The sequence below is a fragment of the Perca flavescens genome, chromosome 16 (genome assembly GCF_004354835.1).
Source record: "Perca flavescens isolate YP-PL-M2 chromosome 16, PFLA_1.0, whole genome shotgun sequence".
NCBI lineage: Eukaryota > Metazoa > Chordata > Actinopteri > Perciformes > Percidae > Perca > Perca flavescens.
In genome coordinates this window covers 7,038,056-7,066,034 of record NC_041346.1, presented here as the reverse complement: position 1 = coordinate 7,066,034, position 27,979 = coordinate 7,038,056, and the positions used below count along the sequence as shown (strand labels likewise).

At 41.7% G+C, this 27,979-nt stretch overlaps 2 protein-coding genes across 4 annotated transcripts; one reads left to right on the top strand and one right to left on the bottom strand.

Moving 5' to 3' along the window:
- Positions 1 to 408: 408 nt before the first annotated feature.
- Positions 409 to 9,053, top strand: scpp8 (secretory calcium-binding phosphoprotein 8). The gene is made up of 3 exons (XM_028602137.1): positions 409 to 486; positions 4,762 to 4,841; positions 6,984 to 9,053. The coding sequence occupies exons 2-3, from the start codon at positions 4,779 to 4,781 to the stop codon at positions 7,389 to 7,391; spliced, it is 471 nt and encodes a 156-aa protein (XP_028457938.1). The 5' UTR covers positions 409 to 486; positions 4,762 to 4,778; the 3' UTR covers positions 7,392 to 9,053.
- An 8,085-nt stretch (positions 9,054 to 17,138) lies between these two features.
- On the bottom strand, positions 17,139 to 27,445 carry spp1 (secreted phosphoprotein 1). Of its 3 annotated transcripts, none has more exons than XM_028602176.1 (8): positions 27,337 to 27,445; positions 22,730 to 22,801; positions 22,542 to 22,586; positions 22,389 to 22,463; positions 21,444 to 21,515; positions 20,905 to 21,030; positions 19,695 to 20,078; positions 17,139 to 18,372 (listed from the first exon to the last, which is right to left on the bottom strand). In XM_028602176.1, the coding sequence occupies exons 2-8, from the start codon at positions 22,781 to 22,783 to the stop codon at positions 17,965 to 17,967; spliced, it is 1,164 nt and encodes a 387-aa protein (XP_028457977.1). In that variant the 5' UTR covers positions 22,784 to 22,801; positions 27,337 to 27,445; the 3' UTR covers positions 17,139 to 17,964. The 3 variants fall into 3 exon arrangements, with proteins under 3 accessions (XP_028457977.1, XP_028457979.1, XP_028457978.1); XM_028602178.1 differs by having other exon boundaries at positions 19,701 to 20,078; XM_028602177.1 differs by having other exon boundaries at positions 20,905 to 21,027.
- Positions 27,446 to 27,979: the final 534 nt, after the last annotated feature.

Here is a 27,979-nt window from a genome sequence, read left to right as displayed (position 1 = left end):
ACTTTATTTATTTATTTATTTATTTATTTATTTATTTATTTATTTATTTATTTATTTATTGTTATTTAGTTACTTAGTTAGTTGCCATTTTTAAAATTGGCAAGGGACAAAAAATGGAAGTTAGCTTGCTGAGCAAACTTTGGCTCATTTACAGTTACTTTGTCATCGATTCATGAGCATTGTCCCTGTCAAATAAACAAATTAATTGCTCACAACTTTCAAACAAAGAACAAACAAAGCACTATCTCACAGTCTGGTGTCCTGACTCTGTGGTGTGTGGCAGTCATCTGAGGGTCCAGCACGCTACTGCATATAAATGGGGGAGTGTAATTAATACAACAACAATCAGCTGAGACAATGAACTCACCTGGCACTGCTCTCATGATCTATCTCCACACCTGTCTCCACTGCAGCTGATTGCAGACCACGCCCACATTCACCATGTTGCTCCATTATTTCTGAGACCAGGAAGTGTCGGCAAGTTTCGTAAGTTATTCTGTCCAACATTTCGCATTTCGCATTTCGACCGTGTGACGTGTTTACAATGTTTGGTGCGTTTGACTAAGTACAGTGTGAAAGCGAAAGGAATTAAATGAAAAAAGCAACAATGTTGCAACTTCACCACCAAGTCCACCAAACTAAAGTGTGCCCTGCAAGCAGCGGACAATTGCTTTTAAGCCTTCAACATTACTAATGCTACTGAATAAACCTGGGATGATGTGAAAGTATATGTACTGTGAATATCATTATTTAAATATATTATGAGAATCATCCCGTCTCTGGGGGAGCGTGAAAATTAGGCCCTATGTTCCCACAGTTCCCACATTTCTAAGATTGTGTTTTTCCAAATTTAGGCCCTATGTTCCCACATTTCCTTTTTCATAAATTTGTATTAGATTTGATTCCCCTAACCCTAAAAAATGTTGTGGGAGGATAGGGATTAAATTGAAGGGAAATGTAGGAACACAAGCCCTAATTTTGAAAATGTGGGAACATAGGGCTGTGGGATCATTGGGCTGTGGGAACATAGGGCTGACCCCTAATTGTGAAATCCCAGAAAAAAGAGTAACTGATTTATTTATAATTAACTTTCCATTATCTAATGATTCACTAATACAGTTAACTCCCAGTCTGTTTACCAGTAACTAATCATTAGTGCTTGCATTAGTGAATCCCAGTCACTCAGGAACTTCTTTGTAATTATCAAGTTGTTCCTCAATCTCTCCTCAGTGACGACCTACATTTTTGTGTACCTTATTGTCACGTCTTACCAGAAATAAACTCAGAGAAATAGTGTTTTTTTGTTGTTGTCAGGAAACCACATGGCTTCACTTTGCAAGGTTGAATCAACCTCATCCCACCACAGCTTGCCGTGTTTTAGTATTATGTCCTCCTGTACCACAAAAAATTTATGAATTGCCGATAGATGTAACCAGCGATATCTCTATCTGTCGATTGCATTGTAGTTCTGGAATAAGCAATCTCTAAGTGTGTGGTAAATTCCATTTCCTGCCCCACCCATCCCCTCCATTGGAGCCCCTGTCAACCCAGTCCTGCCCAATCCTCCCCCACAGGTCCATTGTCCGTCACAGCCATGCCCAGCCCGGCCTCTCAGTCCAGGCAGCATATATGAGCAGCAGCCAGTCTTGCATGGAGGTCAGCCGTCTTTCTGCGCCGAAACTGAGAGTAATCACAGCTGTACAGAATCCCATTGATGTTATTTAGGATTTAAGAGAAGTAAGAAAGAACGAGACAACAGATCTGGTGCTAGAGATAATTGGTGAGTTTTTTTAATTCATAATTTTTTGAAATTTCATTTTGATTTACATCTTTGTTCAAATGTATATCTTAGGATATTTTATGGGTTTATGAGCAACTTTTCACCAAGTATGTGAATATCTATCTCTTCAGAAAACATGTTATTTCAATTGCATTATCTATTGTGGTGATAACTGCAATTCTCAAGTGTAGATCTTCATTGTACTATCTTAGGCCTTTCTGACACTGCCTTGTTTCTGGTTGTGTGTAAGTGAATGTGTTTTTGTTTGTGGCTTGTGTCCTTCGCAGACCAAACCCAATCAGAGATGAAGCTTCTGACAACCGCCCTCGTCATCGTTCTTCTGTCTACAGCAGCCTCCGCTAAGCCGGTAAACTAACCCTATCTGTCGATTGCATTGTAGTTCTGGAATAGGGGGGAACAACAAGAGTTTTTGTCCACCCACTTTTAGGTGTTATGATATGATAACTTTATTAACCAGCAGCGCAGCCAGATCAGGTGCACCCTGCCAAGTGCATCAGGAGTGTGCCAAACGCACTTTGGTAATTTCATGGCCAGGCTTCCTTGGCGCACATGTGGCACACTTGGGCACAGGGTGGGTGCATTTGAGCTTGTGGCAATCATGGCTAATCACACAACCAAGTCTCACGGCAGTTCGTGTAAATGTCAACGTTATTATTAATCTATTGATACGTGTTCACGGAGACGTTTTTCCCCTTTTTTTACGGGGAAAGGACGCCGAGAGGCGGCCGAAAAAGACGCTCCATAAACCGGGAGGCACCCGCGAGGCGGCCCGATGGGGAGGCGCCACAAAAACGGGATGGTAGAGGTTGGGTTTAGGAAAAACATTACGGGGAAAGGGCACTTTAAATGCCGGGAAGGGCGCCTTAAATGCCGGGAGACGCGCCACAGTAACACACGGGACAAAACGCCAAACAAAGCACCACACACGGGACGCGATCCCCGCTCGCCCGGATGAAAGTCCTGTGTTGTTTGACCCATCCACCACCCCGACCAACCTCCCTACGCGGATTTTCGGCTTTTTCTATTACTCCCTACCATTTTCGTGCTGTGGCCACAAAATATGCTTCCCATTGAAATACATTACTTAACATTTTCGTGTTGTCCGCCACGTAAAAACGTCTCTGTGAACACGTATCAATAGATTACAATAACGTCACATTTACACGAACTGCCATGAGACCGGGCTGAATCACATTCATAACTTTCACAGTTGTGGAATCCTGTAACGAGTTTACCTCAGAGAAAAGTTATAGTCTGGGACTTGGGACAGATCACATATCATGCTGCTCATGACAGCTACACATAGACTACTTGTAGGCTGTTGTAATAATGTAATAATAAGCTCCAGGCCAGCCTTAAAAATAAGATGACGTGTGCAGCTGTTACCTTGTTACCCGGTGTTTGGATGGAAAGACTGACAGGAACGTCATAACATTTGCCAAAAAAAAAAAAAAAAAAAAAACTCATGACTCATAAAACAAATTAAATTGCTTTTACATGCAGGTATTTAAGTGATCCGTAATTGTGTGTGAAAATATACAATCGATTAAGAAGACACTTAGACACATTACCTTGTATATTGTCTGTTATTTTGTGAGCTATGTTCCTTTTTGTCACATAATCATCAATTTGAAAGGTAGGGGCAAAATAAAAAAAAAAAATTCTCCCAAGGGGGTAACGGCAGAAAAAGTTTGTGAACCACTGGTCTAGACCAAAGTGACTGACCGACATTGCCATCTCTAGAAACAAGCCCATAACATGGCCGAGAAAATGGCCATCATAATTTCCCATTGGCAAAGGCTCGTTTTGTCAGACCAAGAGCCCAAAACCTGTTTCATGTTTAATAAAATAAAAGATTTACGATTCATCAACTATCATTAGTTATAAGAAAAGTATTTTTAGGGTCAGTTACCGATGATTATTCCGCCGGTTGCCATGGTTCCTCTGTCAGTTTTACATATAATTTTGGGTGGGCTGTTGTATTTTTCAGAATACTTTTCTCTGTCTTTAAACTTCTACTTTGAAACCTTTTCATGATTCATCTTGTTCATGATTTACCCTGAGGGGTTTTCGCAAGAGAGAGGTAGAGAGGACAGGAAAAGTTTCGGAGTGCTAAAGTAACACAGTGGTGTCACACACACACACACACACACACACACACACACACACACACACACACACAGGTCTGATCAAAGTGTGGTTACACTCTGATTCTACTGTAACATTCCACTCATTGCTCAATGCTCCTGGAGTCAGTCTGTACGTTGGATAATTTCTCCATCAGCTCATTCAGACTGCAGTTATCCAAATAAAAAATAAAATGACTTGTGAAACAATTTTTTTTTTCCACTGATTCATGCATGCATTTATGCAATCTCTAAGTGTGTGGTAAATACAATTTCCTGCCCCACCCATCCCCTCCATTGGAGCCCCTGTCAACCCAGTCCTGCCCAATCCTCCCCCACAGGTCCCTTGCCCGTCACAGCCATGCCCAGCCCGGCCTCTCAGTCCAGGCAGCATATATGAGCAGCAGCCAGTCTTGCATGGAGGTCAGCCGTCTTTCTGCGCCGAAACTGAGAGTAATCACAGCTGTACAGAATCCCATTGATGTTATTTAGGATTTAAGAGAAGTAAGAAAGAACGAGACAACAGATCTGGTGCTGGAGATAATTGGTGAGTTTTTTTAATTTATAATTTTTTCAAATTTCATTTTGATTTACATCTTTGTTCAAATGTATATCTTATGATATTTTATGGGTTTATGAGCAACTTTTCACCAAGTATGTGAATATCTATCTCTTCAGAAAACATGTTATTTCAATTGCATTATCTATTGTGGTGATAACTGCAATTCTCAAGTGTAGATCTTCATTGTACTATCTTAGGCCTTTCTGACACTGCCTTGTTTCTGGTTGTGTGTAAGTGAATGTGTTTTTGTTTGTGGCTTGTGTCCTTCGCAGACCAAAACCAATCAGAGATGAAGCTTCTGACAACCGCCCTCGTCATCGTTCTTCTGTCTACAGCAGCCTCCGCTAAGCCGGTAAACTAACCACAGCGCTGCACTAAGTGCTTTCTCTCTCTCTCTCTCTCTCACTGAATGTTTCTCAGTTTCCTTACTGTGTTTTGTTCCAGTCGCTCTCCAACTGAAGTTTTCAAACTTGTGTAGCACAGTCAAACTGCAGTATTTTTAGTAGGAATATTTACAGATCCTTTTTAGATATTCTGGTTAAAAAAAAATCTCTATTTATTATGTGCAATACATATTGAGAATGTTCCCTATTGATGTTGCTATTCCTATTTCTGTAAACTGCTCTTCCTGCTTAACCCTTTAGATGTTAACGATCACAAGACCTTTACATTAGTTCCACACTAAAGGCAAGGTTTTTTTCATCCCAATAGATAGATAGGTGATAAGCCTCTAAAATTGCTCCACTATGAGTATCTGTTTGTTTCAACCTATGGTTTCAACCAACACATTCCTGTCATAACATTGTAACCTCTTGGAGGGCACATTATGCTTTAGGTTTAGTTGCTTCATTTCTAGATATTTTATTCTAGTTTTTATTTCCTTGCACATATGGTTTAAAACCTCCGGTTATTTAATCCCAATTAATTTACAAATAATACAGAGATCAACTGATTAAAATTCAATTTAATTTATCAGTATATCCTTGGTGTTGGTTTTGACTTGTGGACGTATTTGGTCGAAATAAGTATCTGGGCGTACATGCCACAAAAAAAAGACAATGTTTGTGATTGCACGTCAATTCCAATGGCCACACAGGAAGTTAACAAAGCGAGGGGCCGATGGCGTTAGCCGATGTGTAACGTGAGCACTCCCTGTGTTACTCCATGACTTGTGTTCTGTAACTCAGTGTTGTGAAAAAGGACACTTATTCAAATCGTTGATGGTACATAACCACAATATGGGTGCCTGTTAAAAAAGGGGGACAACGATGTTCAATAGACTATAGTACTGTGGTGTGTTCAATTAAGCAGCGCACAACAGAAGTTGACTGGCTTACTGTCATTACTTTCAATGAAGTTTTTCAAATTTCAATGACACTATTGTTAAAATAATGTAAAGTATGGTTTATGGTATGGTTTAAGGTGTTTTTCTATTAAACCAACATTTACTTTCTGCCTTTCTACATATTACCCTGGAAATCCAGAGTTCTCGCGAGAGCACAATTTGAATTTGCTCTGGCACTGAGTAACGATGCTCATTAACTATGCCCTTGTAGCCGAGCTGCACCAATCACATCGTATCGTATCCTATCTGATTGCCCACATATCTGATATAGGCGGGCCAGAGGCGAGCTAAACAGATGACGACAGTTTAATCTACCAGTTAGCTCTGCTGGTAGCTAAACATATGGGGCTCTGGATATGTCACCCCGTTGTATTGTTGTGATTGGTCGTAGTGTTATCCAATTTGCACGCAGTTAGATTTTCAAATGCATGCTTGGTGCCGCCCCTCGAGTTAGGCCATTTTCATTACCCAATGCCAGACCTTTTAATCTTTCGGATTTGGGTCTGGATTTCCAGGCCAGCTACATATTGCATAGGACACAGCACATCCTTCATCAGCTCTGTCTCCTTAAAACTTAAGTTCCCATACAAAAAAACTGTATTTTACATTATGTTTCAAGGGAAATCTTTGTGTGGGGAAATGTCTTTGCGGCATCACAAATACATTTCTAATAAAAGTCTGCGTAGGGAGGAGGTCACGATGAACGGATGGGTCAAACAAACACTGGACTTTCACCCAGGAGACCGTTGTTCATGTCCCGTGTGAAACCAAAAGTCAACTGACTTGTTTATGTAACATACATAACTTTTGTACGTAACTTAAATTACACAACAAACATACTTAATTTAACCCAAACCATCATCTTTTAATAAACCTAATCAAGTAGTTTTGTTTAAATTTACAATGTCAACCACTTGTTTAGAACAGCAAGTTTCACAACGGTTGCAGGAAAATGCATTTCCCTTGAAATGTAATTGAGAAGCAGTTTTTTTCAATGGTTGGTAATGAACATAAATCGTGTACTGCAGTATCACCAGATGTAGAGGTGATGTCTAGGGCTACTGGACTGGGATATTGGAGAGGAAACTGTGGCCTTTATTTGAAAGTATCTGAGTGGAACGTCTCTTTCATTTGATATTCCCTTTACAGATTAGTTCGCGTCGGCATCACGACGCTGACATCGCTGACAACGACTTGATACAGGGACGGCGGGAAGGGGGTAACAGGCGGTCTCAGGGGTCTAGCGAATCTTCTAGCGATGAAGACTCGTCATCAGAGTCCTCGGAGGAAGTCAGGGATCTGACCACTACAGTCGTGACCACCACTGCCGTGAGAACCGTTACCACAGTAGCAGGGAGTACACCCACCCCTGGGCCAGACACGATGAGTACAGACGAGCCAACTGTGACAAGGACAACGCCCCCACCAGCAACAACGCCCCCACCAGCAACACCGACCGCACCCATTGTTGCCACGTCAACTGGCGATGTGACTGATTGTGTTACCGTGGATATTCCAACAACAGCTCCCGTCACAGAAAACAGAGGAGACAACTAAACAACCGTCATTCCATTAACCGACTGCAAACAACAGCTAACCACATGCCTATTTAAAATGTGTAGTTTTCTGTGTGTAGTTGCAAAAGTTAAACCTTTATAAATTCATAAACAAAAAGGGCAACATGCGAGTACTTAATGAGGCCAGTTTGAAATTAGAAGATCATCTAGACTAGTGTTCCTTAAACTTTTTCAGACCAAGGACCACTTACTCAATACAAAAAAATTCCCGGACCATCTAACTGCCAAAGTATCCCCAAAAACAATAGGCCCGATGAAATGTCAGTTTTGCTAACGGATTGCCTTTGTTGCTATCTTAATGAGGAAGAATGATGCTGCGTATGCTGAGACATTACAGAAATCAATCCATCTTTTCAGTTGACAATAACCGTGAACTTTATCTCTCCGTATTTCCTGTAAATGTCACGCTGATCATTTGCGATGTAAATTGGAGGCAGTGTCGCAAAACGGTCGGCTGCATTGCTGAAGTCCGACAACACAGCAAAATAGCCAATTTGACTAGACATTTATTTAATATTGGAAAAAAAACACAGTGAGTGCTCCTCACTATTAAGGAGTCTACACATGATAAGCAATTTGCTCTCTGCGCACCGCTAGGTAGGGCGCAGCGCAGGTATTCGTCATCGAGGATGGCAAGGAAGCGATTTCCCGTTACTAGGTAAAGACAGCTGTTGTCTCATTGGTTGCGCTTTCGAAAGGTCTGCGGCAACTAGGTAAATAATTTCAACTTTAAGTGCAGCGCACAGCGGCAAATCCAAGCTCTCCTCATAATCAACGAAACTAATACCTCTAAATAACTAACAGTATCACTAACTGCCTCAAGATACACGTCCTTTAATTACCTTTAGATGCTTTACCCAAAAATATTATATTAAGGTAATTTTTGAACAAAAATAAGTGTATTTTTTAAATGCAATTTGTTTTAAATGTATATTTTTTGTATTATTATTTATCATAGTCAGAAGAGTTATCATAGTGTTTTAGCCATCAAATAGCGATGCTACAGAGCAGCTTTCACACAGGCCAGACCACATATACGTTGCAGCCTCTGAACACACACACACACACACACACACACACACACAGGTGATTTCACTTAGCCTGGCTTATTACACACTCTGCTCAGCTTGAAGGTGGGCCAGAGCATTGATGGGAATGAATTTGGTGACACATTTTCCCTGCCCTAACAGGTGCAACAAAGCTAACAGGAGAATATTTCAATCAAAGAAACAGTCAACACACCCAGACAGTCCTGGGAAGAGGTCTAATCAGCCAGATTACCTGGAAACCCATGTGTGGGTGTTCAGAGCCTTAAATATATGGTAATATTATGTACACAAATCTGTGGCTCAGTTATGTTTACCTAAGTATTAACTGATCAGGAAAGTACAGGCAAGATACTCTGCAAGATTTCTGTACAAGCATGTTAAAACAGGTCCATATTTATATTCCAGTGGAATAAAAAGTCACCCGTCTGTGTCAAGCATCCAGAGTATTTATCCCACAGCAGTGGTTTCATAGACTGTGGAGGGTGTGTCTTGTTTGTCTCATTCAGCAAACCTTACAAGACAAACTGAGTTATTGCCCACAAGTGTTGGTGTAATTATGGGTTGTGAATTCAAATTTTCCCAAATAAAATATGACTTTGAAGGCTCAAAACATGGATGTTGTTTGTTTTGTGCGTTTTAAGGGTTGTACTTCATTTTGTTAAACTGGATCTAATGTGTATGATTGTACGTGTTGTATAACATTAACATTGTATAACAGTACTGATCAAGGATAAGGAAGTATCTACATTACAATGAAATTGTCATATTTTGACAATTTATTTTACTTTACTTTAAAGCTATAGTGAGTAGGTTCTGTCTCCCCCATGAGGAATTCTAAGTAATGACAACAAAACTGTCAGCGCGTCCACATGACACAAGCCTTCGGTGATCACGCACCATGCAACAAACATTAGGTCACCAACTGGAATGGAGGGTGCATTATCTTGGCAATTTAGGAGCAATGATTGGCCAAACCTGCTTTTTTCAAGTGTAACAAATTTCTTCTGATTTTATATTCTCGTAACAAGTAAAATGCTTAGGGTAAATGTAGTGGAGTAAAGGTATACATTTAATTTTGGAAATGTAGTGGAGTATGGAGTACAGATGGGTGATAATTCTACTTAAGTACAGTAGCAAAGTATTTGTATTTTGTTACATTACAACACTGCTAGCCATGCATGTAATTTTGGGTTTTACCAGGTTTGACAATATCCGTGATTTCTGCCACAACTCCAATGTAGTGAAGGCAAATGGAAATTAATTTGTGGTGCTCACAGCATTGAAACATACAGCTGCAACATATTCTCCCGGAAACAATGCCTCCGTTACTATAGATCAGGGGTCGGCAACCTTAGGCACGCGTGCCACCAATGGCACGCTGGCAATATGTGTGCAAGAGAGTTATTGATGTGTTGAAATCATGGTTGAAATGCTGAAGCATTCTCTTATCCGCATGCCAAATTACAACGTTCACAGTTGCCGACCTCATAGGTGCCGATACCGTGGGTGCTCCGGAACTCGAGCACCCACGAAAAATACTCAGCACCCACGTGTGCCAGACTGCCAGTTCATTTTTATATTAATTTAATATTAAACATTGCAGATGGTGCTAAGTGGAGCGTCTGTCATAGTGTGATTGGTCATGGTCGGTGGCATTGATTTATAATTTCCCACGAAGCTGATTAAACTTCTCCAATCCTATCTGTGAGAAGTGGCGCTGTCCTGAGTTGAAAGAGAGCTTACTTTACGGCGTGTGTGTTCGTGAAGGCCGCTGTCCATTTCCTAAGGTTCTGAAATGCAAACATTTTTGACTACTTTTTTTTCCCACGGAGGAAAACATAAATCGGCGCCTGTGCGCGACCTGTTATTTACGGTAGTTTGATTGACTCATATCTCTGACTGGGAACAATACAAAGAGGATTACCAACGGCCGCTGGGGCAGATGAACTAACGCTAGTCTTGTTACTGTAAGGAGGCTACAACTAAACCTTCGTGAGTTAAAAGCCAATACTTATCAATGCACTCATCTGTGTAGACCGGTATCAACATGTAGAAAGCCATATTTCAATCTGCTCTGTCTGCTCAGTGCACTCTTGTCCACCGCACTGTTTTACGCAGCTCTACTCTGCAAATAGCTGATTTTTACAAAACAAGCTAAAAGAAAAGCTGTCGGTTTGTAGTCTGTTTATCTTAGTTTGCAGGGAATCGTGAAATTTGGACAAATTCTTTTAACTTAAGCTTTCTGAAGAAACCATCCTCTCCGCTGGAGCGGTAAATATGGATGCATTATTAGACCAAAACAAATACATGTGGCTACTTAATATGCACGTGAATGACGCAATCTATGTTGTGTTCTTCATTCTTGATAATGATGCTGGTTGTGTTATTATTATTTTGCCACAGCATCGTTTCATTGAAAATGAGACATACAGGACCTGCTTATCAGTCCATTCATCATTAAAGCTGGGCTTTTTCACAACTTTTCGCTTCAGGCTTTTTGACAGTGATATTTTTGTCAGCCCATTTTCCACCAATCAGGACTGCATACTAAAACCATGTTTCCATAATAATAATATACAATAATAATAATTACAAGGTCCTGATTATTACAGATTCCCTGGATATTACATTTTGATGTGATGTCATAAAAAAAATGTATGTTAACATGGCACACTAATAAACAAGAAATTTTGAAAAGGGCACTTCATATCAAAAAGGTTGCCGACCCCTGCTATAGATGATCTACAGGCACGTGCAACCAAAACTCTCAAAGTGAGAAAACGTGTTGATGAAATGTGGGTGATCTGACCCTTTAAGGTCCCAACAAAATGTATACTATACGTTGTAGCAGTGAGTGGGCAAGTGAGAGACAGATTGTCCTGCACTGTAAATGCCCCCGCTCCAACTCTTATGTTGCCAACTCATATAGGCTCATGTCCTGCTTAAAGGTCCAATGTGTGGGAATTTCTCCCATCTAGCGTTGAGATCATATATCGCAATCAACTCTCTCGCACCACGCAGTTCAAAGTACGTATTACAGCTATGGTAGCCGTCGCGCTTCAAAAAGCCGGTCTCTTGCTCTTTTCAATATCCTTTTTCTGGGCGAAGAAGAAGACTCCTGTTCCTGAAATTTGGATTTTGAATGCGTGTGGTCCTCCATGTTTTCCTTCTTCAAACTTGCCTGGGCTGGGAAGCTACGATACCCATTAGCAGCATTAGCAGCACCTGTGAGTTTATCATGTGACAGCGAAAATGCGAAATGCAGAGCAGTATGTCCTGTATGTCCCTTACCGGCTAACGTATTTCAAGATGGCGCATGAATATGGAGTGTCTACCCCAGTTCATGCGAATGCAAATGTAAAATTTCAAGCCAAAATGAATACTTGGAATTGATGGTGGTCCACCTAAATATTCATGAAAAAGGATAAGTTTGTGAACGGGCAACACAGATTTAGATAATGAACAACTAAACACGTTATACACTGGACACTTTAATGGATTGAGGGTTCTACTTAAAATTCATTAGAATAACTGCTCCATGAATGATATCCCCATGTTCGCGACAGCCACTGCCTAGCATTTGTTTTAGTAAATGTCCCAATATTTATTGGATGCTAGAAACAGTATAATATGCTAAAATGTGACCTTATTTTAAGGTTTAAAATTCCAGCTGAACTGCTCCTAATGTTTCAAAGTATGACATGTTAAACATCTTGGAGCTCGGTAACTTCAACAGTTTAATCAGAAGAGACTTAAATTTCGGTATTTTATTCAAACCAAATTTTTTTGGGCCCTATTTGTCCATGCATTGGTGTGTCCACAATCTCCCTGATTGGCTCAGGGAAATCGTGGCAAACTGATTGGTTTAACTGAAAGAGTGAATGCCCATAGTCAGCTGATTGAGTAGAAGTAAGAGATAGAGAGAGAGACAGCGAATGAATGAGAGTCCTCCTGACTGAACTTCCATGAAGCATATTCTTAAAACTTTTCCCAAATCAAAGTCAACAGAAGGAACCAATTTAAGTGTAGAAAAACACACCTAAGAGATATTATCCTGCTATATTGTTTTGGTTTTTCCAGAAGTCATAGTTCTGTAGATTCTCTTATTATATACATACATTCACACAGACCACACTACTTAGCAAAGACAGCATACTGTGCCTAGTCACATTGATGTATTTGTAAGTAATATTGACCACTCAGTCAGTTATTTTTGTTTTTTTCAATTAATTGGCCCCATCTAGTGGGTAAAGTCATTTGTTACAATTTATATCAACCTTCAATCGAGGGTTTCTCACATAAGGGTGTAAATACAGAATGTAATACCTCTGTTTTTCTTTTTTATTTAATTAATCAGATTAATACGATAATTACAATACTTTCCCTAAAAACATGCACAGACCCTGACATTAAGTCAGTGACGACAGCTCAGTTTCAGTAACCAGAGAGCTTTAAATTAGAGACTTTGTACCCCTGAGGGCAGCGCTACATACAGTGAGGGAAACTGCGGTAGGTCCATTAAAATCCTAAATGTTGTTTTTCTTTTCTATTTCTTGAGGATTGGGACTGGGTTGGGACTTGGGTTTCCAAAGACTTGATTTGTCGATTGGTTCTTTATGTCTCAAATCCCACTGCAGGATTACACGGCTCTCACTCATGACTCATGGATAAATATAGTAATCATAATTAGCCTATTATCCTGTTAGTTTTATTTTAGTACTTTACATAAAAGCTATGCTTAGGCATATTTCCAATGCTGAATGAGTTGTCAGTGGCCCTCCCACGAAGGAGTGGCATGATGCCGAGGTGCATAAAGAGGGCAGGGCAGATCGACGCCAACCTCTGCAGGATTAGGACGTCATTCAATAACCAAACGCCTTTAAAAAAAAAAAAACACCAGATTTTAAAAGTCCGAGAGGGGCTACAAAGCTGTTATGCTGAACAAAGTTTATTTGGATTTTTTTTATTTCCTAAATCATATTTTTCCATTTGAATCCTTAAAGATGGTCATCACCAGGGCCACATGGAATCTGCAGACTCACTTCAGGTGGCAGCTGTGGCTCAGGTGGTAGAACGGTCGCCTACAAATTGGTGGTTCTATCCCTGGCCCTGCAGTCCCATGTCGAAGTGTCCTTGGGCAAGACACTGAACTCTGAATGGCCCCCAATGCCATTTACTTTGCATTCACCAGAGAAATAATGGACAATAGACTGTGGATAGTTGTACCTGTACATCGACATCAGTTTCAGTTCATTAACATATTCCCTCTTAGATATGCAGTTTGAGTTGTTCAACGCATTCTCATGAACGAGTTCGTATTATATCGTTGGAAAATCTATGCACACCAATTCGTATTATATCCTACGAGATTATGGCAAGCACAGGCACATGACCGTTAAGTTTAGCAGCCTATACAGTTAAATTTATCCAAGATGACTTGCTGTGAGGAAAGTACAGAGCGCTGGAAAGTGACAGTCCTTTCAGGAGTCGTTGCAGTTGCGGCGACAACCGTTAAATTTAGGCACCAAAACAACTAAGATTCGAAAAAAACATCGTTGTTTGGGTTAAAACACTGGTCCTATTAAATAGTACTCCTGGGACACAACACACGTTCATGGGTAAAAGCAGCTATACTGCTCTAAATATGCAGCCTAGAAATCTAGACGCACCCTAGCGGCAGCAAATGTAATTTTCAGCCAGGGTCGTCTAGCAACTCTCTGTTGGCTTGCAAGCTGGAAAAACCAAATTCTGGTCAGAACAATCACATTGTGTATAGAGTGGGTGGACGGGCTTAACATAAGGCGTTGCGACAGTTCCGCGTGAATTCCCTGCTGCTTGAAAACAAAGAAGATGGCTGCTACTGCTGGCGAACAGTGGTCTTTCGAATTGGCTTTGGCCGCGACTCTGGAAGACTCGGAGTTAAGCTTTCCTTTGAGAAAAGAACAAAGGACGGCACTGAAGTCATTCTTAAAAGGAAGATGTGTTCGGAGTTTTGCCGACCGCAAAAGTTGAATCTATCAACTCTGGTTGGCTATGAGTGCAGAGGGAATTTGAAAGACAACCATTTATCCCGGCCCTCGGATTAAGCCCTGCCAATGGTGAGTTCCCAGACCCAACATCTTGATTTGGGTCTGGCTTGTCAGGCTACTAAATATGTGGAATACATATAAATTGCAGTGCATTCTTTCCGTAGCTATATGTACAAAACATTCATGAAAACAGCCCGAGTTGTGACAGGAACATCAATCTTAACATATTTTTCCTGTCTCGTCTTTCAACCTCAGGGGCTTCACTGTTGCAGTTTGGGGGCACAGACGATATGAAGCCTGTAATCAGTCAGACCTCTCTCTGTGTTTATGTGTCTATACAGCGTTTGACAGCAGGGAGGACATTTACAGCCGAGAAGATGATGTCTAGACAAAAACGAGGTGCTTTAATATGAGATTTCTGCAGAACTCACTTTCATTTAGATTTTATTTCCAATTGGTTGTCTGAACATTTCTGCCTATAGAGGTTTGCACTAGGCCCAGGCTTTGACCTGACAAATTCAGGACATTTACACATGCATAGTGCATGTGTGTGTCCTCCTTCTCCTCCCCACCTGTCTCACATACATCTTTAACAAGCACATCATACTATCCTGTGGCCAATCCTGCGCTGTGGAGTGGGTGTAGTCCAGTCAATCACAGCTGCTTCTCATCACCATGATTCCCAGTCCAACAAACAATTAACAAAACACAGCAAATCCACCAAACCATGCAAATAATATCTGTTAAAACATGCAACACATTTACCAATAAAACCAAATGCAAAAGACACACATTACTAAACTCAAACTGGGATCAAAATGAAAAGCTGCCATAGTGACATAGTTAATGTAGGTCCTACACAAATGAGCCAAAAGGATGACAACATTTTCAGCTGTGTGAGGTAGCCTTCGATATGTTGGACAGCATATGATTCACTACAGTATGTTGTTTTGCCAACAGGGCCGAGTGGGACTTATTTTCAGCCCTGGAGTTCCAGCACAAATCTCCCCTTTTTACAGAGCTTTCTGATCAAGTCACGTCAGTTTTATTAATGTAGCACCATACCATCTGGCATTATTAAATATCTCAGGGTATTTTTCATATAAAGTATGAACACCATACTGTCCACTCTGGAGATATGAGCTTGTGGCTCAATGGTGTTTTAAGCACACAATGTCACTTTCAAGGCACCTAACCCTAACCTTAACCCTAACCCCCTAACCCTAACCATTGCCTAATCCTAGTACCTTCCAGGCACTAGGACCCTGCCTGGAAGGAGACGTTGGGGGCTTAAAACACGATAAAACATGATAAATGAGCTTTATGGCTGCTGCTTGGCTCTTCATTGTCATTGTTCGCAGCAAACTGGATAGTGGCTGCTGCTGAGGAGTTACAAGAAAAATTGTGATTCATAAACATTAAACGTGGTTTGCAGGCAACGTTGTCTTATGTTTTTGCACGACCGCTAGCATCCTGCACTGCTCGTAACTAGCTTAGCTTACCCTTCTCATCTTCTTCATTTGGCGTTTCACTCTCGATGGTTTTATTTAAAAAGTTGTTCAGTTTAGCACTTCGGGCCGCGTTACTTTCTAGAACTTTCCTTTTTTACCTGTCGCCTATTCAGCTGTGTTTTGAACAGCATGCCGCAATGATATCCTTCAGCACCACTGACTGAAGTGCCCCCATCGGAGTTAAGACATAACTACGTCATAATAACCAGGCTGCAGTCTGCGAGTGAGTGGGCGGCACGAATATAGAGGACGGTGGGCTGCAAGAAAAAGCCAATCTGGGCCTGGTTGCCAATTTGTAAAACACACCAAATTAATAATTTAGCTTTCAATGCTGAATTTAGATGCTATGCATGTATGTATCAACATTTTGGGAAATAAGCGTATTTACTTCCTTGCAGAGAGTGAGATGAGAAGACTGATATCAAACTGTCTGTGTGTTATATACGGAACTGGAGTCAGGAGGCGAATAGCCTAGCTTAGCAAAACGACTGGAAGCAGAGGGAAACAGGGAGTTACTTGCTGTAACTATGTCTTTGGGTACAATCGCTGAGGGTCTTACTGTCGCAGGGATGTGAAGACGCTGCACAGCCATGGTGGACGGATAAACACCACTACTAAAACCTAAACTGCCATTGTTAAACTAATCATAGCATTATTTTTATTAACTTTGGACGGAGCCAGTCTAGCTGTTTCCATCTGATTCCAGTCTTTATGCTAAGCTTAGCGCCTCCTGGCTTCTGCTCCATACGAAACACACCAACATGAGAGTAGTATTGATCTCATCATCTCAATCAAACAGAGATATTTCCCAGAATGTCAAACTATTCCTTCAAAATATTGGCTGGGTCAAGTTCTTGAACAAATGTCAGTCCATACGGTCTCTACTTTAGGCTATTCAATTATTTTTGAACAATTGTGTATTGTTGTTTAAGAAAAATATCCCTTTAAAAGTACACGTAAAACAGATTTAAAAAATGTGGGATTAATCGCAAGTTAACTGGACAATCATGCGATTAATAGCGATTAAGTATTTTAATTGATTGACAGCCCTACTTATTCTATATCTATCTTCTCAGCCTGTCATCTCTCTCTACCCTTCCTGTCTTTACATCTAAAACAAATGTAAACCACCAGCGTCTTCTTTTTATGAAAAAGAACTTTATTAATATTTTAGAAATGATACAATATGACACATTACAGTAAACAACATGGGACAAACAACATGTAGTGTAGGTAGGAACTGTGCAAGTGTGTGTGTGTGTGTGTGTGTACTGCATCGCATCTATACCTGACTGAACCCTGTAATAGAGTTTCTCTCAACCTTTTATCTACACCAGCAGATTTAATACTAGCGAGCAACAAAGCTAAGCCACACAGGCAGCAAATGTATGGCTTAATGTCAAGTTTAAATTGTATTACGCTTGAAATGATTATAAGTATTTAAACAAACTGTGCAATTTTCTCTCTTATTTTATAAGCACAAAAACAATGTAGGTTTGCATATTGCCGTTAAATGCGGTGTTGTGCTAGTGTAGATATCAGGACTCGACTTTGTTTCTTTGTTCATTTCCAGTTATGAACTCTCACCCTGCCGTAAACAGAGGGGAGAGGGGAGGGGCCAAAGGTCCACCTCCTGTTGCAGGTAGCGATCGTCAGTTTCAACGTACGACCACTTTTCCCCTGTGGGGTCAAACATGGGATTTACCAGGGCAACCAGACCACAGGGTGCAGGAGTTATTGGTTTATTTAAATTACAATCCAGAAGGAAAAGCATTTCTGCTTCCCAAAAGATGCACAAATAATCACAGAACTATTGTTTGAACACATTGAAATCAATACGAATTAAGCCTTGGCTGTCCCTGTTTGGCCCTACAGTGGAATAGTTGCACCTGGATGCAACGTGTGCTCTTCTTGTGACTCTTATCTGACGCCACCGTCCAGTCCATTTCCTGGATGGGCGGTGCTTATTTGGCAGTGATGACCACCGGCATGTCAGTGGTGGTGTCAGGTCCCGCCCCTTCCTCATCTGAATCGCTCTCAGTGCTCTCGTCGGAGTCGCTGTCAGCAGCTCCGGGTGTGGCCGTGGCCTCCTCGCTGCTCTGGCTGTCCTCGTCCTCCGACTCCTGGCTGGCGCTGGCGCTATCGCTGGTGGTGCTGGCGCTTTCCTCTTCCTCCTCTTGCTCTGGGGCGCTGGAGCTCTCGCTGGCGGTGGCGTCGCTGGCGCTAGCGCTCTCCTCCTCCTCTGCGAGGGAGGCCTGGCGGGGACTGAGTTCCTGGTCCTGGGAGGTGCCAGAGGAGGCGTCGAGGCCCTGGCTCTCCACCTCAGGGGTGCTGGTGTCCTCCTCCATCAGGTCGGAGTGGACCTGAAGAGCCTGTGGGTGAGGTAAAGGAGGGACTTGAGCATTAGTGTCTATGATTTTTCTCGGGAGAACAGAAGAATCCATTAATACCGTAAGGTTTTGTGGCGTTTTTAGGCACTAGCGCTGGTTTGGTATATTGTAAACAGTGACATATGGTAATGGTGGGATATTATGGGTCCAGCTGCAGTTCTAGGCTGCAGTTCTAGGCAAGACCCGCCCTACGAAGCAGCCCGATTGGTTGGGGTTAGGCATTGTCCTTGAGTAGTTAAGGTTAGGATAGCTTGTTGGTCAGGGGATAGGAACCATTTGGGGTCCATTTCTCGCGTGAGCATGGACACCTGGCCAATCGTGGCGCGCAAATGCTGTTGAAGTGCGGGTCTTGCCTGGAACTGCAGTTAGATCCATAATAATATAGGCTACGTCCTCACTACCAGGTTTTCATTTTCAAGTAGCGTTTTGAAACAAAAATGACCTCTGCCCACACACACCTCTGTCCGCTCCAGTAGCAGAACTAATCTCATGACCAATCACATACACTAGGCATGCGCATGAAGGTGTAAACAGGAAGTAGATTGTCTGACATTACTCAGCCGTTTATAAATCCTGGATGTATAAGTTGTAAATACAGAAAATACTTTGGAGCAAGAATAATGGTGAAAAGTAAGACCAGGGATTTATTTTCTTGGACCGACGAGAAGGTTGAGCCATTACTGAAAGATATGTAAGCCTACCACCCCGATAAGACGTGCGTCATCGTTTCAAAATGTCTCCTTTGCGCCCATCCAGACTACAAAGCAGCCTTGGAATTTTCAAACCAAAACGGGTATGTATGCAAATGTCTCCGTTTTAGTATTGTTTTAGTATTGTGGACGTGAGGCATAAATCATAGCAAAAGTAAAACTTAAAAAAGTAATAAAAACGTAGTAGTGAAGATGTAGCATTAAGGGCTTTTCACACGGGGATTCGGTGCTCTACTGTGTCCCTGCCGTACAACTGAATGAGATTAGCTGACTGTGGTATCATATATCCCTAATCACAGGTCGATCAAATAGTGGCGATGCTAGTCTTTCCTAACTACAGACTGTTATTGTTGATAGCTAAAGTTATATAAAGTCATAATTACGGACGTCATAATTACGGACGTTACCCGATAAATCCAGTCTTGTGCCGATGCTGTGACAAGCAAAAGCTGTGCCGTCTATGTCCTGTTTTATATTTTAACTTACAAACAGCAGAATCAGTCTAATTGATTTGCAATGCGCACCGCATAGGGAAAATCGGCAATTGCTCCCCGTGTGAAAAGGCCTTTACACTGTTAGGAAACTCCAACATACCTTTACCTTGTACACTGTCAGTGACTTCTCCACCTCATTGCCCTCTGTCATGTCGTAGGCCATCTTCTCCACCTCGTTGCCCTCTGACATGCCGTAGGTCATCTTCTTCCCTGTGCCGATAAACTCGTAGGACTTGTAAGGAGAAGGAACCTTTTGGTAGGATTTGTCCTCCACGTAGACGATGGACTTATAGTCGCTGGGGTAGCCTCCCAAGCTGTCGCCGCGGCCTGCGTCCGTGTCGGTGACGATGGTAGGCACGATGGGCTCAGGAGTGGTTGCAACCACGGGTTCCTCTGTCACGACCACAGGGGTGGCGGTGGCGGGAGCGGGGGTGGAGGCCTCGCCCGACTCCGAGCTGTCACTAGATTCATCCTCGTCGGTTTCCTGGAGACACAGAGGGTGGGAGGTGAGCTGTGTGAGTGAAAATCGGATTTGGTGTTCGGAGCATCCAGGCAGATAGCCGGTGGCGGAAATGCCCTGCCTGAACCTTCCTATTTATTTCACCATCTGTGTTGCTCATGTAGTCCCTATCATATTTGCCGACTTTGCTTTTTGACAAATATTCGACGAGATTTAGTTTGGCACAAAACTACGAGCTTGTTAGCTTAAGTAGCATTAGCTACTGTTTCTGTCCAAAGTCAAATCAAAATTTGACTGAAAAAGGTGTTACAAAAATGAAAGTTACCATGAAAAATATGAAAACGTGAGACCAATATTATAGCAGGTCTACAATATTTGAGGGGTTGCACACATAATATTCTATTATGTCTGTATTTTATTGTCAGTTATGACAGTTTTTTGTGCACTGTATCTAATTTGGTTGAGTTGTAATAATCGTTAACAGTTGTCCTCTTACCCCTAACCCAAATTGAAGATTTTTCTAAAATTTCCACGCAAATATGTTTCTGCCGGCGAGCTTGAAAGCATCTATGGTTATGGTAAATTAAATTACTTACACAAAACACAAACCATCACAGATCAGAAACCTCTAACATCTGTCTAAGTTACATCAAAGTCATCTCAAAGTGGGTAGCCTACTGCTTTCTTCAACATATTCTCTCATATATATCTTTTAGGTCAGACTATTCAGTTTTTTTTGCTGTTTAATGTTTAGTAACTGAGGCTTATTTACAGTTTCAGCAGCCAACCCTGTCCAAAATAATCTCCATGCTCCATATGTTGCCAGATGTGTTATTGGTATTTTACTCACACTTTCCTCTGCGTCATCGTCATCATCATCATCATCGTCTTCACTGTTGACGGTGGCTGTGTCTGGGGATGAAGTTGTGTCTGTGCTGTCAGACGTGATCTCAATGGGAGCCTCTGCTGCCGCCTGCTGTAGAAATCATTCAAACACAATGATTGATCTAAAATTGTTAACATTAATTCAACGTATTATTAGCAAACATAAATCCCCAGTATTTACTAGCCTATAGGATAGTCATTAAGGCCATCCACATACACAGTTCATCCTATGGTTCACTGTGCTACATTTATGTTTAACATTATAACATGATTTATAAAATCATGCCAACAATTAGCAGGCTATTTTAATACCTTAGTATTCTATGCAAAAAGGTATAAAGGCTTTAGGGGGCCCTACACATTGTTGTAGGCCCAGTTTATCATGCAACTTCATTTTATAAAATATACAGTATGTAGTAGGGGGTCCCTGCTCAGTCTCTCTCTCAGCTAAAGGGTCCTTGGCTTAAAAAAGGTTGAAGACCACTGATCTAATGAATCTCTCACCTCGTCTTCGTCTGAGCCTTCTGGGCTCTCGTCTGAGTTAGCAGCTGCTGCTGCTGCTTCCGCAACAATGTTCTGCAACATAAGAGAGACACAATAATTTGATTAATCCTCTTTTACCTTTTTGTGCTTCTTCATTTATGTCACATGTCTCAGAAACAGGCTGTTGGGCCTCCGCCGACAGACAGGGCCTCGGTATGACGTATCAATGCAAGACTTAAAGGGGTACTCCAGCGATTTAGGATTGTACTTCCCTAAAGTTGGGGGACTTACAAGAGTACGGAAGCCCTGATAGGCAAGGTGAAAACATATGTTTGTCCCCTAGGAAATAATATATCCTACATAGGAGAACGTATTTTGTACGTAAGAGATGGTAGTCTCAGCAAGCGACTGAGTTTACAATCACCTACAAGCGATAACTATAACAGCCCGAACCAGATTGGAACAGAAGTCTCCTCACGATATGATTTCATCAGACCTTATTTCTACATTTTATAACCCAAGTCGGTGTCTATGCACAGTTCCATTATGTTTACAGTAGACATTTGCAGTTAATTAAGAAGGTAAGGCTAAAATCTCCTAGAGATAAACTTATGGCCACAATGCTGGCATTTTTTTTTATTATTACCTTGCCTTTCAGGGCTTCCGTATCAGACACAGGTTGAAAAATAAAACAAAAAAAAGCAAAGGCCAAGACATCCTGACTTCTCTAGTAAGGGTCACTGGATCACTGGGTCACCTACATTTCCCATCATGCAACTCAAGTCTCTTTCGACAGTCCCTGCCTCCTAAATGCCCACCTTTTTCGAGCTCCACACCTTAAGTTTGTAACACAGATTTTCTGTTAAGCATTTCGTCCAATATGATGACATCATCAGTGAAAATGATAAGAGAAGAGGAGAACATATTGAACCGAACACAACGGCATGAAAAACTGAATATTTTTACCTGTACAGGAGCTGCACGGTTCTGAGGAAGTTCTGCCGCCTGTTTCCTGAGGGCTGGAGCTGCTGGTCGTCTCACCTGTGGACAAAACCAACATCAGTCAAAGTGGAAATTCTTTCTCTCTTTCTCTGTCTCTGTCTCTTTTCAGATACTCACCGCTTCCTCAGAGCTCTCTGAACTGCTGACAGAAACTTTTCTTGCCTAAAAAGCAAACAACGAAATGAGCAAATAAACCAAATTTAGTGCCAAATACGTATTGTCATCAAAAGGACAAAGCTGCTGCATCTCAATTCTGCAAAAGTTGTGTTGAGGTTTTGACTTCTCGACAGAGAAAAATGACTCACCGGCCGGCAGAGGACTGTGGCGAAGAGCAGAACGAAAATAACGGCCACTTTCATTGTGTCACAGTTTTGTGTCTGGACGGGGGAGAAAACCAGAAAGACGCAGGTTGAAGTCAAACAATAAAACATCATCGTACAACACAATACGACAATAAAACATAATCACGATGCACAGAGGTCGTACGGCACCAAAAATACTCGTCCGGAGGCCATAACTTCACAGGAAACACAATGACATGTCAAACTGAAAACAAAGCTGCTAGTCTCCTCGGTAAATCCTCTCGCCAAGATTCCTTCCTAAAAATGGAGGCTGCACGGGCATGTGCCCGTTAACTAGCAGTGGCACTTCCTGAGGCCTCGGTAGTTTACAGGAAGTCATTAAGTCTTTAATTACAGACCTAAGCCAGTGGTTGCGTGTCCTTGACAACTCTGTTTCAATACAGTAAAACGATCCTGTCATCAGAGAGAGAAAATCACATCGTTTCAGTGCGGGGTTGATTCAACTATGAGACAGGATGTTTCTGGCTGATTTGGGTCCAGAAGATGTGAGAAAATAACAGGTATGAAGGAGATGAACGGGGGCGTTTGGCCTTGAAAGATTTAAGGGAGTAATCCAGTTAACATTTAGTTACTTCCGTGTGAGTCTAGTTTAAATTTTCATCATCACTTTGCAGAGCACTCGTTAAGGAGGTTTCTTTTAATAGATTAAAATGAGCTATTGTCCTGCAGATGTCCTGAAATAAACACACCAATGTACAGTGCAAAAAAAACAAAGACTACAAACGTATTGCTTCTTCTTTTTAGGCCTTAGGACAGGAATCTGCATGAGCTCAGTGCCATGGTTTAAGATTTGTCTATAAGCAGAGTGAAATAACGCAAAATGCTAAACTAGCATCACTAGAGGAAACAGGAGGAAATAGTGCATTTGTTGGGAATCCCCACCCCCCAAAATGGGGTGCTAATACCCCTAGGAATACTTTGGAGTACTGCAGGGGGTACGTAAGATTTTTTTATGCATAATTCCTAAAATAATTATACTATACTATAACCTGACTCCGCCAGGTGGATCGCTTCGCATTTGCTCGGCATATCCATCTGGGAACTTTCCGTTGGATAACTTTTGGGAAGGGGCAAAAATACTGGTTAGCTGATTGGATGAACCATCTGTCCATCTATCACCACCTATTTTGGTGATAGACAGGCCAAATCAACCAATCAGATCAAACTCTTGTCGAAACCAGTCGGGTGAAGAGCAAAAACATCTTTTCCTTCGAGAAAAGCCTCCAGAGCCGTTTTTTGCTCTTCTTTCAATGAAGGAATACTTTCTAATTCGGATAAAACTTGCGCGATAGCTACGCTCATCTCATCCGTGGAAGCCGCCACGTTGTTTAGACTGAACAGTCGCTTCTTGTTGCGTCACACCTAAACCCGGCTCAGAACCAACACTGATTGGTCGGTCGTTTGGCAAACGGCTCCAAACTTTCTCTCTCTCAAGATGCCAGACTGATATGCAACTGGAAAACTGGAGCTCGCCAGATCAGGACGGTCTCACAAGGCTAACTATACTAGTGAAAGAAGAGTAATGGATTCTAAATATCTGAAATAGCATTTAGGGTTTTTTTAAGTGTCAATGTTGTTGTTTAGTAAATCAGAGACACTGATGGTGCAGGGCTGTACCTGTGTTTTTGTTGTTGAGAGGGTCCACAAATGAAAAATTTCAAAGGAGGGGGATTATTTAAAAAAGTTTGAGAACCACAGCTCTAGTACATGTAAGTATATCCAGCAGCAGGACGGTGTATGTGGGATTGAGTCAAAATAAACTAGATTGTGTGTTCATGGTAATGAAAGAACAATAATGTGTTTTTAATAGTTTTCGGACAACAATGGAGCTCAATGGAACAGAGGAATAAGATATGTCAGGCTTTTATGTACAGAGACAATACTTCGCTAGTGGGATGAGTTCATTGTTGGTTTTGGTCACAGTCTGAAGGAGACATTTAGAGTGAAATATCTGCAAAATGTCAGTATGTAGCATTTAGTATTAAACCTTGTTAACAGCAGATTTAAAAACATATGTCTATGTTTCTCTGTTCCCCTCCCTTATACAGTACAAGCTTTTTTTTTGTGTATGCTGTGGGAGCAGTCAGAGTGTCTATCTTTAATGATGGACTCTTCCTATACTGTGTAATTCACCCAGTTATAACTGGAAAGCCACAGTGCAGCAGCGACATGACAGACGCCCATAGGCCTTTTTATGTGTGTGTGTGTGTGTGTGTGTATGTGTATGTGTGTATTTCTTACGTCTTTCCTTGAGACAGCCAATTTACGTTCCAGACCTTGAGAGAATGGACTTTTTGTCTGGTCCTCACTTCTTCTAAGGGCTGTTTGAAGGTTCAGTCTTTGTTTCAGGGTTGAGATAAGAATTTAGGTCTAGGGTATGGGGTTGGGGTTAGACACGTAGCTGTAGGGTTAGGGTTAGAGAATAGTTTGACATTTTCGGAAATGTGCTTATTTACTTTCTTTCCAAAAGTTGTATGATAAGATCGATGCAAGTCTCATATCAGTGCAATAAATATGAAGCTAAAGCTAGCGTGGGAATTAGCTTAGCTTAGCATAAAGACTGTAAGCACGGGGAAAAATGTCCAAAAGTAATGAAATCCGCCAACCAGCCATTCCAAAGCTCACTAATCAACATGTCATAACTTTCATACTATGTGGTTTCCATTTTTGTCAACCAGCGAACTAGAGTCGCTGTGGAGTACTTGTATTTAACGTCACCTTTGCTGCTATTTAGCTCTCGCCAACAAGTGAAAGCCTGACCGAGTGGGACTCCGGTTATCCGGTTCGTCACGCGGGTCAGTTTCTCATTTTCTTGACTCTTCCGACCGCGTTTTCTTCGTCGACTCTGCCATGATTCTCACGAGATTTGGCAGGGCGCCATCTCTCAAACCTGCTTTGCTATCGGGATGATTTGCCTTACTAAGAGTTTGTTTACCATCAACAAAATGATGAAGCTGTTATATTAAGGTACAAATCTGGCATAGTGTGCCTTTAAATTAAAAAGTGTAAAAACGTCAAGTTCTGATTTTGACTTTGTGGAGTCTATTTGTCGTGGTGAAGTTGCGAGTCAATCAGCGACTTTTTAGACTCAACCAATCGGCTACCAGAATGCCTCTCTCTCTCTCTCTCTCTCTCTCTCTCTCTCTCTCTCTCTCTCTCTCTCTCTCTCTTCAGCTCTTCAGTTAAAAGCACTGTTGAGTGAGCTGGCAGCTAATCAGGATGCGTGTGTTGTCAGTGTGTTTACTCAGCGTGGTTATTCGGGGCTGGACCTGGTCATGTAACATCCAGAAATGACGTCCCTGCTACCCACATCTTCGCCTTCCTGGCTACACTGTGATACTAATCAGCCAATCAAATACAGCCGCCCCCCAGCTTCGCCTCCGACCAATCATAGGCCGACTTCCACCACTTGTAAAGTCTTAAAAAAGAACTCATAATTAACTGCAATAAACTGCAGAGCTTTTATGGTGGATAACTAAACCCTTATTCGGCTCCACAAGTTTAATGTGAGTTTGATCTAAACTGACTTTTAATTCCTGGTAATGTTGTACAAGTGTGTATGAAAATCAGATTCAATCAAAATTAAGTTTTTTTGTGTGTGTGAAAACCCTCAGTGCTGCAGTTGGACTCCAAAGCAATGACCCTTTACCCCAAGTCAACTGCAAAACAATGTTGCCATTGCCGTCTGTTATTGAGTTCTCCATTGGTCTTTGATGAGCTAGTTACACAAATTGTCATTACCTGGAAACCATATTGTATAGATTACAGTGCTTTTTAAAAACATTTAAAAGTAGTTGATTTGCATTGGATTCAGGTTGCGATAGTCAAACAACCACTTTTTCTCGTTTTCTTAAGAAAGTAAGTCTTTTTGTAGTGTTTGTAAAATGAACATTTTGAGTACTTATTTTTACAGTGTTGGAAGAAGAAATCCATAACGAAAAAAAGACTACATGGTCAAAGGTATGTGGACGCCCGACATGTTCACCATAGGTGATAGTTGAACATGTCATTCCAAAAACCGTAGGCGTTAATCTGCTCCTGTATCAGCCAGCCCTCTTCTGGGCTGGCTTTCTACAAGATGTTGGAACCTGGCTGCAGGGATTTGCTCCCATTCAAGCGCATTAGTGAAGTCCAACACTGATGTTGAGTGATAAGGTCTGGCTCACAGCTCTGTGCAGGCCAGTTGCCCGAACTGGGAAAACCATTTCTTTGAAGAGCTGCCTTTGTACAAAAGGGCCTTCTCCAAACTGTCACAGAGTTTGAATCACACTATTGTCTAAAATGCCACTGCATGATGTAGCATTAAAAGTTCCCTTCACTGGAACTAAGAGGCCCGGGCCAAACCATGAAAAACATGTCCACAGACAATATAGTGTATTTCAAATGCATTAAAGAAAGAATTTTTCATTCTTAGGCTAAATAAAGTCTATTTCCTGCAGCTTATACAAATATTAACCTGCCCTCCCACCTCTCATCACACTACCGGTGTTGCCGAAAAACTCTGGCAAACACTGTACACCGTAAATATTTCGTCATATGTTGATTCTGACCTTGTTTGCAGGCGGAGGAAGCTTCAGGAGTTCAGTGGCTGCAGATTGTGGAGCAGAAACAGACAGACGTGCTTTGCCTTTAGTTTATCTCCTGGATGTTGTTCACTGCTCAGTGATGCTGCTGCTGCTATAACCGAGGCGCCTGGTTGGCTTATAAACCCTCCAGCCTCAGACAGCAGCCAATCAGCCTGGAGCTTGTGATGTCATGAGTTTAACCGCTCCGTGGTCCACCTCTCCTCTCTCTCCCACTCTTCCTGTGGTTGGTGCTGTGGTGGTGTGGGGCAAACACACTCACACACACACACACACAATGCAAAGACAAATACATGGATAAAGACATGCAGACATTTACAGCCCAGACAGAAGCATGTGAATGTACTTTTTTTGCCTCTTTCCTTCACACACACACACACACACACACACACACACACACACACACACACACACACACACACAAAAGTTAATTTAAGGACATGTAGTGACAGGCTCTGGGAAACAAACTGCAGCATATAGTGGCGGGTGGTATGACAGTGATTCAGCTTCCTCACAGACAGAAGAAAATCATCTGACTGAGGTTTCTGTGGATAATTGAGAATTTGTCTGTGACACCAGACTCATTTGTCTGTGTACATGTCACGGCCTA